At 48.0% G+C, this 14926-nt stretch overlaps 1 protein-coding gene across 1 annotated transcript in view; it reads right to left on the bottom strand.

The window, feature by feature from the left end:
• Positions 1-14168, bottom strand: part of TBC1D10A (TBC1 domain family member 10A) — a 36796-nt gene extending 22628 nt beyond the window's left edge. The window contains exon 1 of the mRNA XM_083478708.1: positions 13756-14168. Coding sequence (XP_083334834.1) covers positions 13756-14153 — 398 coding nt within the window. The 5' untranslated portion in view covers positions 14154-14168. The remainder of the gene's footprint in view (positions 1-13755) is intronic.
• Positions 14169-14926: the final 758 nt, after the last annotated feature.

Here is a 14926-nt window from a genome sequence, read left to right as displayed (position 1 = left end):
ATGGTAATTACAATTTTCTTCAAGGAGATGTACCAACACATGGAGTATTATTGCATAATTTGAGATTCCAAGAATTCTGCTAGCGATGTTTCAGTCTTCTGTAAAGGGATATATGGAGTCCTATGACATCTGGAGGGCCATAGGGTCAACACCCCCTCCTAGTATAGAGGGTGTGAGCCTCTCCAAACATTACATCTCAATCTGCTTGCTGGATTTCCTCTAGTGGACAGATCAGGATGAATTTGCACTCTCCCACCACCTTAACACTATTCAGGGCTCCTTGCTTCCTCTCTACTTACAGAGCAGAGAAGAAAGCAAGAGACCTGGGCATAAGAAGCATTTGAAATCATTCTTTGGGAGGGTGGGAAATTAAGGTCCTAATCTGGCTCTACTGGGAGAAGCATTTTTAGTTAAGGTATTCTCCCAGCCTCCTTCTCCGGGCTTGCTCCTTTTTAATCCTACAACCACCCTGTGAGGTAGGTGAGGCTGAGAGAGCACACCCAGCAAACTTGGGGGCTGGTGACAGAATTTGAACCTGGCCCTCTCTAGTCCAAACTCAACCTTCTAGCCTCAACAACACACTGGCGCTCCAAAGTAGTTCTGAATATGCACTGGCCATGCATGCACCGGGAATGCCAAGTCAGTGCTTCAAAGCTCCCCACTCTCTCTGCACCTCAGTCCCTGCTTGTATACGAGCTGCCATTTTACAGTCAATGACAATTATCTCAAGAAGGATGGGAGGCAGTGTACAGGTAGTCAGCCTTGCTCTTTTGCACAAGAACTGCCAAGTATGAACTCCTCCAAAATTCACGGGCGAGCTTTAACAGCAGGCTCATCCGCAGCTCCAAAGTGACACCCACCCACTCTTTTCACAAAAGCGAGAGATTTTCCCATTCCTCCTGTAGGAAGGAGATTCTGAAGGGAGCCAGATAAAGCTGCTTATCTGACAATGCTTAAGCCAAGTGCACATCAGTGTGCAAAAATCCTGCGCTTGAATGGAAAAACCAGTTTTGCAGCAGACAAGAATCTGGCATGGCTTGACGGAAACGGAACAGCAAGATCCTGGAGCCTGGAATAGCTGCCAGAGATTCATTCCCTGCAGATTCTAAAAGCACTGGGCCTTCTTCTAGCCCACTTCATGTAGCTGGTGCCGGCTAAACTTCTGTTACTGGTGGTGGAACAGATGAGACATCTAAGCCATGTGCCTTTCCTAACTATCAAGGCCCAGCTGAATCTACATGCTCAGACCCATGCTTCACTAGATAGGAAGCTGCCAAATACAGAGTCTGACCATCTAGTTCAGTGTTGTCCACACTGACTGGCAGTGGCTCTCCCAAATTTCAGGCAGGGGATCCTCCCAGCCCTACCTGGAGATGCTGAGGATTGCGCCTGGGACCCTCTGCATGCCAAGCAGAAGCTCTACCAGATCAATCAGGCCAGCCCAATTTCCACAGTGCCATTGAACACTGATGAACAAAGCTAAAATTTGCCCAACCACTTCAGTAAGAGGTTATTCAAATTTCCCTACCATCTTTTATACAGTGTACCTCTGGTTGCGAACTGGATCCGTTCCGGAGGTCTGGCTGTATCCCAAAGTTTTCTCAACCGGAGAGACCGCTTCTGCACATGCGCATGCGGTGGTAGACCGCTTCTGCACATGCACGAGCGGCAAAACACTACCAGGTTTGCCGCTTTCGCAACCCGAAGTTTACGTTACCCAAGGGTAATGTAACCCAAGGTTCCACTGTATATAACTGTAACGTATGCATGAAGAAGCTTATTAGTTAAACTGATTAGGCAGGTATGCCAAAAGGTGGGGTGTACTTTGTGCTTTAAACACAACATTGTGCACCAAAGTAACTCAAACTTTAAGAAGCACAACTTGTGAGTCATGTCAAATTACACAAAGCATGTAATGTCCAGTGGCAAAGCTCCTGGCAGTGATCGGCAGAGCTGCCCTGAAGTCTCTGGCTGCCACTGGCTCAGCTGCTCTGACTCTTAAGAGGTCATGCTGAGCTGCTCTTACCCTAGAGAAGCAGGGCACATGGATGGGCCTAGGAAAGGAGATGTAAGCAGCATGAATATCAAAAAAGAAGGTCCGAGAGGAAATGGTCAGAATGAGGGCAGAGGGGAGAAAAACAGAGGAAGGAGTCAGAGTTGGAAAACTAGGAGGCCACATAAGTCAGCTTAAGAGGTGAAGAGTCAAAGGATATAAGACTTTGGCTGCAGGCCTCTGAGTAAATCCCCAGCCGGTTGTTCCGACCACAGGCCAACAACACAATGAAGTTTGGAACACTTCAAACACCAGCATAATAAACCACCTCCTGCTAGCCAACTGCTCTCAACCATACCCATCTCAGAAAATGAGAAAAAGCCTTCAAGCTTTTTACTCTGGAAGGCGGCCTGCCACCATGCTTAAAATGGACTGTAAACTACACAACGTCCCTTGCCAACCCCTTTAGTCACTAGCTTCTATTCTCAAGTTAAGCCCTAGGTTTCTATACTCTGGACTCATAAGGCTTTACCCCTTCCTTCATTCTGATCCCTTGCTCTCAACAACCCATTTTCCTTTTAACTTCCTCAGGTTCCTGCTTTCCTCTGCTCCCCTTAACCTAGGTGTGAGGAGCCTCTGCCCCACCCCTTTGCCCCATATGTTCCTGAACTACAACTCCCATCAGCCCCAGCAAAAGTGGCCAATGGCCAGGGATGATAGGCACTGCAGTTCAACAATGTATGGAGGGCCAAAGGTTTTCTATACATGCCTTAATACCACCCACCCACAGCTTTCTAATGACCAAATATTGGGAAGTAAGAGATAATAAAAGCTTCTGCTTCCCCATCAATCATGTACTGGCTTTATTGAAGTGTTTTCTAGCTTGATTTACACACTAGATTTGTTCCGCTTCTTTGTCAGAAAACAAACCAGTGGCAACGCTTGCTTCATTGCGATAAAACAGCTCAGTTAGAATGTGGCACATCTTTGGTGCAGGCCACCCCTAGGCTAATCACTTTTGCAACAGCATCCCAATCCCACCACTCTGCCTAGTGCAGCATTACTTTAGGAACTAGATGGGATTTTAATGTGGAGCAAAGGCCCTGCTTTGACCTAGTTTTAAACGCACAATTCACACACCCCACTCACCCTTCTTTTCTTTTCTTTTTTTAAAAAAGAGCAAACCACCAGATTCATTAGGCTAGATCTTGCTTCTGATGCTATTTGTCAGCACAGAACAGATGAGGATGAGCTGCTAATAAATCCAATTTTAAAAAGACATGTTATTTACAGGCAAGCTGTACAAGTATTGTCAAAACATATGGGGAGGACAGCTCCCCACATTATAATTTAAATGACAGATGCCCAGAACCTGACATCTCACTCTGCCCTTAGGGTGCAGGAAATGGTTTACCCAACTCTGAAGGCATATTAGACCTGCACCATTTGCAAACAACCACTGAGGTAAAAAAATGGGTCATTGCAACTTAGCATGAAGGAAGTTCTGCTTCTCCTCCAAGTTCAGGAGCGTGTTGTCTCAACAATTCTGAGTCAACCTTTCGTAGGTGCGGCCAGTTTTAGGGCTATAATGTCCACTTGCAGCAAGATGACGACTTGATGAGCTTTAACCTAGGCTTTAAAAAATAGCTTCTAGTTAAAGAAGGTTTTCTACATGTATTTGACTCAGCTGGAAAAGAAGAGCCTGGTCACTGGTCAGGCCAGTGGCCCACCTAATCCAGCATCCTGTTCTGGCCAATCAGATGCCCCAATGGGAAGCTTGTCAAGCTGGAACTGAGTGCAACACATCTCTCCCCACCTGGATTCCTGTTAACTGGCATTCAGAGGCATTCTGCCTCCTGATTGTGGAGGCATAACACAGACAAGGTGGTAGGAGGGAAGAGGGCTCCGGACATCTGCTTTTGGGGGAACAGATGCTATTCTTTTTTAAAAAAAAATAATGAGGATATTTAAGAACTGCCCCACACCCAATTTGCAGGTATGGCCCACCCAGTATGTTTGTATGCAAACATAATATTACATGACATCTCCCCACAAGGAGACCTGCCCTGTCCAGGTCTTATTATTCATTTATTGTGGACGGTGATCTCTCAAGGCTGCATGCCTTTTGCAAAGATATTGCTTAGGTTATCTCATTGACTGAAAGGGCAGGGAACTTTCTTTCTATTGAAGGCTATACTCCTTTCAAAGGTAATCAAGTGGGGGTCGTGCTGGTAATGGATGGGGAAAGGTTTGACGTCTGGGGTGAAATACCTTGACTTTTTCTCTCTGCCACCCCCTTTTCCTTCCCTCCTCCCTTGAACATAAGAAGACCCTGCTGGATCAGGCCAGTGGCCCATCCAGTCCAGTATCCTTTGCTCACAATGGCCAACCAGATGCCTTTTCTGGGAAACCCACAAGCAGGACCTGAGCACAAGAGCACTCTCCCCTCCTGTGGTTTCCAGCAACTGGTCTTCTGAAGCATTATTGCCTGCAGCTAACTGACCAACTGTGTTGCAGATAACTCTGTTTTGCCCCCAAATATAAAGCCTGCCCCCCTAAAATAAATCTTAGCTATGCCCATGTCCCCGGAACATAACCCTTATGCAAGTTGAAAGTGTCTTGTACTTTGCCTCCTGCATCAACCTAATGCAGCAGATGCACAGCCCCAAACAGGCAACTCCCAAATCACAAACAAAACTGGAAAAATAAAACAAAATCTCTTGATTTTTGTAAGAAGGGGGTCTGGAAAGACACCTGAATGGGAAAGGCTACGTTAAGCATACTTTCAATGTACCACTCAAAGTGCTTAATGCAGTCTGCTGGTCAACCTCCCAGCTGCAGAGGTCTTCCAGGTCTTCCACTGTTTGCCCCCAGGCACCCATCCAAGCAGGATGTATTTGCCTCCTACCACAGCTGCATCTGTTCTCCCTCTAATCTTTGTTTTTCTGTTCTCTAGCCCCTTTGTCACCATCTTTCCTGGAAATGAGAGACTTTGGACCAAAATAATATTTAAAACTGCAGCAAAATCAGAGAAATCTGGAAAAGGCACCAAACTGCTTCTCGCACATTAACAGGGTGTGTATTCCGTGTGCGTGCATATAAATTATGTAGCACGGTCTCTCAATCCAGGCCTCTCCCTAGCCATGCCTCCTCCCCAGGCTTCACCTCTCAATGTGTCCTTAAACTTTGATCAATGCTCTCTCCTACCTGTATGGGGGGGGGGAGCGCTGTGGGTTAAACCACAGAGCCTAGGACTTGCCAATCAGAAGGTCAGCCGTTCGAATCCCCTTGACGGGGTGCGCTCCCGCTGCTTGGTCCCTGCTCCTGCCAACCTAGCAGTTTGAAAGCATGCCAAAAAGTGCAAGTAGATAAATAGGTACCGCTCCAGCGGGAAGGTAAAAGGCGTTTCTGTGTGCTGCTCTGGTTCCCCAGAAGCGGCTTGGTCATGCTGGCCACATGACCCGAAGCTGTGTGCCGGCTCTCTCAGCCAGTAAAGCAAGATGAGCGCCGCAACCCCAGAGTCGGCCACGACTGGACCTAATGGTCAGGGGTCCCTTTTACCTTTGCCTGTATGGGGAGAGGGGTGTGTTTGCTTGTCTGGAAAACAGAGTAATGTACAAAGGAAAGAGCCATGTGTTGCTCCAGCCACTTCTGCCTCTGATCCCATCTATTTTTTGCCCTGCCCACACCTGGCAGTGGCCCCCGAAAGGTTGCCCATGAGGGAATGCAACCCTCAGCATGGCAACTTCCTAGGTTCTTGACTCGAGCTATGGAATGAAGCACTCCTTTAGCACAAGCACACCTTTAGCATGCCCCGTGGCATGTGCAAAGTGCCTGTAGCTACAGGGCACTTCATGAAACAAGGATTAGGCAATGAGAATAAGATGAGAGTGTCGCTTTCACAACAGCCACTTGCTGCTCACCTGCAGTGTGGAATAATTGCCTTCCTGGCCACCAGGTAAGGGAAGTCTGATAAACAGGAAGAGAGACTGTTGTTGGATCATTCAGTTTCCTTTCAGGCTGTTGTCGGGTAACAAGCAACACTACAGCATTATGTGTGGGCTAAAGGATAGGCTATTAAATGCTCGTAAGCCAAAAATAAGTAATAGGTTAGGTTTGTGGATTTATCTGCAAGCCTGAGATAGCAGAAGTCTCAGTAACTGTTTGTTCCAAGTCAGTGGTTTCACTTGCAAACTTCGTGCCAGCAACCTAGGAATGTGAAGAGATCTAAAAGCACCACAAACAGAAAGCAGGGGGGAGGCACCTACAAGCCTCTAATCAAACTCTGATAACTGCCACAGAGCCGTGAGAGAATAAGTTGGTTTCTTTAGACCTCACAGCTGCAGAGACAGACTCTGGGCCATTTGAGAGCTTCTGAAATGCTTCTGAAAAGTTTAATGGAAGGTAGGTTAAGATGGAAAAAAAACCTTATACCCTTATGCTATTTTAAGGCAGAGACTGGGTGGCCATTTATTATGGATGCTTTAGCTGTGATTCCTGCATTGCAGGGGGTTGGACTAGATGACCCTTGGGTCCCTTCCAGCTCGGGGATTCTATGATTTTGTTTCTTTTGAATGGAGCTTTAAATCCATCCATGGCTACCAGGATAAGGTAGGACAGTAAAAACCTATTCTGCATCTCAGATTATTATTGCATTGTTTTGTTTAGAACAGAAACTCCAAGCAAAAATGATCATGATGAAGGTTCCTCAGAGATGCATTTTGCATATAGTTGCCTTGACTCAAATGTTTGTTGCCCTCTTTTAATATTTCCTTGTAACTCAGAGATAGAGCACTTTGCATGCAGGGGTCCCAAGTTCAATCCTTGGCATCTCCAGGCAGGGCTGGGAGAGAAACCCACTTGAAGTCCTGGAGAGCTGCTGCCTGTCAATGAAGACAATGCTAAGCTAGATGGACCAATGCCCTCACTCAGTATAAGGCAGCTTCCTAGGGGTCTTTCCCTTAAATTGCTACCTGATTTTTTGTTGTTGCCAGTTCCTTAAGAGGAGCAATTTTTGTCAAGGCTCCAGCCAGGGAGGAAAACCCCCTCTTCTCATTCATTCCATTTCCAGTGGGGAGAAGCAGAAGGCGGACTCTTATGTTCCAGATCAGGCATCCCCAAACTCGGCCCTCCAGCTGTTTTGGGACTACAACTCCCACCACCCCTAGCTAACAGGACCAGTGGTCAGGGATGATGGGAATTGTAGTCCCAAAACAGCTGGAGGGCCGAGTTTGGGGATGCCTGTTCCAATTGTCATCTTTCAAGTATACTTATGAGATGCACATAGGTTTTCCTGATCACTTTGACCTGGAACTCTTCTTAAGACTGCAAAATAGCCCAGTTAATATTGCCTCCAAACCTCTGATCATACCCTCTGGATCAGTCAGTCAGGACTCGGGGATGGCACCATGTTCCCTAGCTAATGGAGATGCTAGGGTAATGCTGTGCCCATCCACAGTAGTGCAGCAGACTGCACTGTAGAATCCTGATACATCCTAAGGTCCGCCCTCAAGTTGATGTCACTGTTCATATGAGCAGGAGACAGGATCAATCCCACATGGGGCCTCTGAGCTCAAAGAGGTAGTGGGGGACACAACACCCAGTTTGGGAGTCACTACCACACTCAGAGCAGCCAAGGTAACAGGGACTGATTTCCCAAATCTCCTTTCATTCTTGCAACCTTTTCTGGGTGTTTTGCGCAACAGCCATAGCCTCCCAGCGAATGAAATTCATGCTCTCATATATACAATGGAGCAACAAGAGGGAGTAGCTCTGGCACCAGCACACTGCAGTAGTGGCTGCTTGCTCTCTCCTTCACTCTCACTTATCTCCTCTGCTACATATTCCAGACACTCCTCCTGCATGTTAAGGAGCTCTCGCAGTCTGGCAAAGGCTCTCATAAAAAGCAACATTCACTCAGTCTGCATATCCTCCAACAGCCCTGAACATCAACTGTTTGCTATGTGTTGGTGGCAAATATTGACTCCTAGTCTCCATGAACTCAACCAGAGAAACCCACACTCCAATCCCTACGCCTCTTTGATTCAGCGTACTATTTTCTTCCTAAACATACCAGATCTCCTCTCAATACTAGAAGCAACTGAATTAAGTCAACTGGGCCCGGTAAACAATGGCTTATCTTGGAACCCCCAACAGGAGGTAGCATGTTCTTAGATACCTCAATCCATTTGGGGCCACAGTAAGAGCTAACAGGTCTGCTGTAATAGGATGATCAGGCTGTCCAGTTGTGCCCCTGCTCCTTTCAATACAAGGTAGTCAGAAAGTGCTGGACAATATTTCAGACCTAGGTATATTCACACCAAAAGCAAGTATCCAAGATGTATTTCCTCAATGAAGGAAGTGCCACAATTTTATTTTTAGTTGCTAGGAAAATACCAGTTTCTCTCCAGCTACCACATTCATTGAGATTCCTACCAGAAGAAGTAAAAGCACAGACAGTGCAGGCACCTTTTAATAAGTGGCAATATCTAATACTGTACAGTATAAGCCAAGGGTAGGAAAACAAAGGCCTGGGGGCTGGATCTGGCCCCATTGCCTTCTAAATCCGGCCCACGGACAGTCTGGGAAGCAGTGTGTTTTTACATGAGTAGAATGTGTCCTTTTATTTAAAATGCATCTCTGGATTATTTGTGGGGCTTGCCTGGTGTTTTTACATGAGCAGAATGTGTGCTTTTATTTAAAATGTATCTCTGGGTTATTTGTGGGGCATAGGAATTTGTTCATCCCCCCCAAAAAAATATAGTACGCCCCCCCCCCACAAGGTCTGAGGGACAGTGGACCAGCCCCCTGCTGAAAAAGTTTGCTGACCCCTGGTATAGGCTAATGCTGCAGGCATGAGCAGAAAGGGAAATCAGAGAGATACAAGTTGAGCAACACAAATTCCTCTACCATCCCATGTCCAACGCCTACACTGTCAGTAGATTTTGGATATATTGTGTAGGCTCAGTGCTCCCTCGCAGTATAGCCCCAGTTTACAAGTTCGAATCCGAATCTATGTGTTTTTTTAATAAACAAAAACAGGGTGTTTTCACTGCTTTAAGTCTATCCTCCTCTCTCTCTCCCTACCCCCCAGTCAGGGAGTGCGTCACCCATTCTGTGAACCTCTTGCGATTTTTAATCTGCCTACTGGCATACTGTTTGAAGGCCACCCACTCCCATTGTTCCAGGGTAGTGAACAGGATGTGTCATTTTCACTTCCTCATTTCTGACAGCAAAAGTGAAATTGACAAGCCCATTTGAAAAAAACAAAAACAAATCAATTCTGCGGAACTCCTTTACAGCCAACCAGGATCCACCTTCAATCTCAGGCTTCAACACAGAGCCCACAGCTGTCCCTGGGTGAACTTCCACCACCAACCTTCCGGTTAACAGCTGGTCACACTGACCCATTATGTCATAGGAGGTGCTTCTATTTCATATCTTTATTCTTTTCTGCTTCTGCTTCCCCCCCTCAGGTGGTCTGAACCATCATATTGCTTGCTGGGGTACAAAAGTGGCCAAAAGCAGCTTCACTCCATAGTGGAGTGTGGCTATTTCTGCATCTAACACCTGCTTTTACCCTGAAAAAGCAGCTACCGTATTTTTCGCTCCACAAGACGCACCAGACCATAAGACGCACCTAGTTTTTGGAGGAGGAAAACAAGAAAAAAAATATTCTGAATCTCAAAAGCCAGAACAACAAGAGGGATCGCTGCACAGCAATCCCTCTTGCTGTTCTGACTTCTGGGATAGCTGCGCAGCCTGCATTCGCCCCATAAGACGCACACACATTTCCCCTTACTTTTTAGGAGGGAAAAAGTGAGTCTTATAGAGCAAAAAATAGGATATTATAAGTTGGGAAATGAGACAGTGGCAGCACCACTGATACACCCCACCCAAGGTCCATTTGCAAACCACTTGTGAGTCACAGCTCACTGAATGAAGCTCAGTAGTTTAGGTTCTGCAGTTAAATGACCCAATGCTCCTATCCTAGGAAGAGGGGGACGAGGCTCAACAGTACTGTTTCCCCCTTCACAGCAAGGCATCTTGTCCCTATAACTCACAAAGGTTAGACATGGCAGGCTACTCACTTGGTCACCTGTAGGAAAAACAAAACAAAAAACCAATCACTTCTCCACATGATCCAACAGGGAATCATTTGGGAAGCGAAAAAGACAGCATCTCCACTTCAGCATGCATTCAAGTTTTTAATGTGCCACAAATGACTATATATCCATATGCATTGGCAAGCAGGCTGATAAACTAAACCAGGTGTGAGGAAGCTTTGGCCCTCCAGATGGCAACTCCCACCATCCCTAAACACTGGCAGTGCTCTCTAGGGCTGATGGGAGCTGAATTTCAGCAACATCTGGAGGTTGAAAGTTCCCCACACCTGATCTAAACAGCCATGGCTCCTCCTTCCCCCACCACAGGGGCTTCTGAAGCACCCCTTTGTCCTGAGGGTAGCAGCAAAAGAAGCCGAAAAACAGCTGCTTCAAAACTCGCCCCCCCCTTTGCATGTATAATTTTTATTGTCTCCTTTTGTTGTACTAATATTATTGTAAACTGCTTTGCAGGATCCATCTGATAAAAAGTAAATAAATGCCTTATAGAAATATAATAAATTATCTGCGGGTTTATTTGTAAAGCTGGGTTATATTTTAATTGCTGGGTGGCTATGAAAGGAAGGCTGCCCTATGGGAAATATCGCTATCGAGACATGCTTTTTACAGCGTCACGTGGGTAAGTGAACAGTGCCAACTGGCTGGGATGGGCCAGGTGTTGGATGCTAGCCAGCTTACCACCTTTCCACAGTGACCCTGCTCTCACCAAAACAGGTATACCTACTCTCACACAAGAGATTTTGGAATGCAATACACGTCTCATTTGCGAGGTGTGCATTAATCATTCCCCAGGCTCGCCCACCCCAGAGTGTCACGGGTTACGTGGATTCTTCCCCCCACCTTTACTTCAGTTCAGAGGATATCATGCTCTTCAGTTCCAAAAAAAAATCATGCTGAAGGGAATGTTTCCTCCTGGATCAATTGTCTTCTTTCAGAATGGGGAGGAAGCAGGCCACAGAGTCAAAGCCATACAAAACAAAACAAAACAGTTGCTGCTTCTGTGGCGCAGCAGAAAAAATGCTTTACAATGATTAACCTGCCTCACGGTCAACTGAGAGAAGGGTAATTATCCAAGACAACTGCCTAGTGTCTTTGGACATGATCATCTATGCTTTACAGCAGACCAGCCCCTGAGAGGGAAAATTGCTTTGGGGAAGCACAGTTCCAGGCTGGCTCAGATAGAGTAAAGGGACACAGACTGCAACTTAAGGAGCTTACATAAGAAGTCAAAACATCCTACGATGGAGGGCACCCCCTCCAAAACAGTGCATGAAGACTTGGGGAAAGAGGTTGATTTTAAGAGGCCCCATATAGCAAGTTCTAGCCTACTGCCACCACCCACCCAGTGGAGACTGGGATGAAGGTATCCCAGAGAAGGGGCATTTGGCAATCAAGATCCGTTCCCCAAGCCGCAACATCTGCATTCCTAAAGCCTGCCTTACGCCGCTACCCTCAGATAAAGCTCCTCTTGAATTCAAAACAAGAATACTCCCTGCACTGCAATTCCCATGTCATCCAGGATCAGAAACAATGAGGGTGGTTTCACTCTGGTCACCCTCAGGCACTTGTGGCCCAGTTGCCCGTAGACTGGGTTTGCTGCCTAAAGCCTCCATCCCTCAGTTGTTTCAATATCTCAGAAGGGCTCTGGTACTGTTAAGAGGGGAAGTTCAGCAGCAACAACTTCTCACTACTGTTGCACTGAGACAATTTCCATTTTTCCTCCACCCCTCACTGGGAAGAACAGGGGAGGCCTCCCCTAAATCTGGCAATCCAAAATCTACACATCCTCCCCATTCCATGCCTTAGTACTCAGTCCCTAAACCAGTTTCCAGACTCAAGAGCGCTAAACAGAGGGAGGGAGAATAAAAAGTGTGAAAACCCAAGCTCATGAAAAGTGCCTTCTACGCAACCATACCCTGGGACATCCCAAGGAGAAACTGGATAGGAGGCTTCAAACAAGTAGGCTTGGCTCCATTTTATTCTGGACCACAGTGGAGTTTAAAGTAACAAGAGGTCCTCAGAATCCCTTTAATCACACATCTCTCCAAGCCAGGTGGTGGGACACACCCCAATCTAGGCAGGCTGGAGCCCTGGCACCTCTCTGAAGACAACAGACACCTGTAGGCAAAAGTCCTCAGGTCATCCTCAGACACAATGAGACAGACTCCAACTCTCAAAAGCAAAAGAACCTCTGCCCATGGGAAAAGCTTCCTCCAGCCCATCTGAGGTTACATAAATAGGAAGCTCTTTGTGCTTTACTACCAAAGCAATTGCTTACCCACCTCTCTTCTGCCTAGAAACAACTTTCAACACAGCCCACAAAAGCAATACTATCCCTGCCCATGGACAGAGCACCCCTGGCCATCAGGGTTACATATGCATATAGCTCCCACCGACTGTTCTACCTTCACAGGGCTCCCCGTCAGGGCTCATCCCTTTGGGATGCAAACAGCACCCCTCCTCACCCCATGAAAGAAGTGCCCCCTTGCCCTGGCTGCTGGGGATTACAGAAATTTACAGCCACTGGTTGTCCAGCCTCACCCACCCAGCCTGCCAGCAAGACAGGACAATTCCCAGAAAGGCAAGAGTGCTCCTGCCCATGGCAAAAATGCCTCAGAGAAACTTGCCCTCACCACTCCGGGAAGGGAGACAAGCCAATTTCCCCAAAAGGCAACGGGGGTTATAATTCCTGGGTGCAAACCCCAGCCCATTGGGGGAGGGGTATTACAGAAACTTAAGTCACCAGCTGTTCACCCTCACCCACACCAGGAGTGACAGAAGCCAGCTCCCAAACAGGGAAGAGCACCCTTGCCCACAGACAGAGCGCCTCTACACCACAAACATATAGCTACCACTTGCAGTTTCCCTTCCACAGGGTTTTCCTACCACAGCTCATCATTCTTGGCACAGAGAGTGCCTCCTGACCATGGCAAGAGTGCCCTGCTAAGTGTGTGCGTGTGTGTGTGAGAGACAGAAACTTCCACCTACCACCCTCCCCAAGAACATGGGATGCCAACTTGAATAAAATACAGTGGTACCTCGGGTTAAGAAATTCATTCGTTCTGGAGGTCCGTTCTTCACTTGAAACTGTTCTTAACCTGAAGCACGACTTTAGCTAATGGGGCCTCCTGCTGCCGCCGCACGATTTCTGTTCTCATCCTGAAGCAAAGTTCTTAACCCGAGGTACTATTTCTGGGTTAGAGGAGTCTGAAGCGTCTGTAACCCGAGGTACCACTGTGTTGGGAGAGGCAAGCCCCACCCCGTATAATCGATCGCATGGTGCTTTGCACGCGCACACCATTCGAAAGGCAATGTCCATCAACTCTGGGGGTGGGGGCGGCCCCCTCAAATATTTTACTGGGAGAGGCGGCGGCGGCGGCGAAGGAACCTATGCCAATAACAGAGACAGGCCAATCTCCGGGGAATGGCAACAGTGCCCCTGCGCATGGCGAGAGCGCCTCTGCCGCACTTGAGCCTATTACAAAGAGGTGGGAACCGAATACCACTTTCCTCCTGATTCTGGCCGGCCACTCCCGGGCTCGAGGCGAGCCCATACCCACCCACTCCCGAAAGGGGCAAGAGTGCCCCTGCCCATGGCAAGAGTGCCCAGCGCGCACCCCCTCCCCCGCCGCCACTCACGGCGCCTCCTGCTCTGGTCCGTCTCCGCCGTCGGCGACGAGGAAGCCGAACTTGTCGACGCGGCGCTCGCCGTCGGAGCTGCTGCCGCCGCCGCCCAAGGAGCTCCGCGAGTCCATCTCGCTGGCCGCTGCCGCCGACGCCGCCTCGTCTTCGGCAGCGTCGTCGTCCTCCTCCGCCTCGGCCAGGGGTCCGCGGGGCGCAGAGCCCATGCCGCCGGCCTGGGCGGCGGAGGCAGCCTCCCCGTCGTCGCCGCCGCCGCTTCCACCCGCTCGGCTCTTGGCCATACGCGGCCGCCTCAGCGGGAAGGAAGGGGCGCCCCCATCGGACGAAACCCACAGACGATCCGGCCGGGCCGTCTCTCCCTCAGCCGATCCGGCCACGCCCATTGGCTGAGCCATCGCTCCCGAGCCCGCCCCTACGCAGCCGGCATTGGCTCTCGGGCGCGGGCGAGGGCCGGCGGCCTCGCAGGCCTCTTGAATGGAAAATGGGCGGGAAAGGGAGAGCGAGCCGGCAAAGCTCTTGGCCGTCCGAGCTGCCAATCAATTAAACGCTTAAAAGAACCCCCCTCTCCTCCTGCTTCTCACCCGCCAATCCAGTTGACCAGGAGGAGCGCGGTGTTTCCTCCTCCGCACCCGCCTCCCCTCCTCCACACTCCTCTTCCATTCACTTTCCACGTAGGACAAAACTTGGAGAAACGCGGAAGGGGCGGGCGGTGCAGGAGAGGAAGGAGATGTTTTCCAGTGTTACGGGCCTGTGGAATATATGCAGCTCAAACGTATTCAACAGAGTGGATTCAATTTAAGGATTACTTAGTTAAATATGTTAAGTTAAATTAACTGAAAATTGCTTGCAGATACTTAACTGGCTTAGGATTTTATTTATGTTAAGTGATGAATTAATATGTTTAATTTCATAATGTGAAGATCTAAGGATGTTAATGTTTAAGTTAAATTTTATAAGAACTGTGATTTGGAAAACTGTTAAAAGGATATGCAGTGAAATTCAACCAAGGTGAAGCGAGGAAGTCACTTAACAATGTTAATAAGTGTAATTTTCAATAAGGCTATGATTTATGTTTGTTTGCTTTATGTGTTTGTTTGTTTGTTTATAATGTGAAAACCAATAATTAAAAAAAAAAACGTATTCAACAGCAGGCTGCAATCCTATATCC

This window comes from Podarcis liolepis, assembly GCF_965112155.1.
Source record: "Podarcis liolepis genome assembly, chromosome: 15".
Taxonomy (NCBI): domain Eukaryota; kingdom Metazoa; phylum Chordata; class Lepidosauria; order Squamata; family Lacertidae; genus Podarcis; species Podarcis liolepis.
The sequence above is the reverse complement of the archived record's forward strand: the minus strand, read 5'-3'. Positions and strand labels throughout refer to the sequence as shown.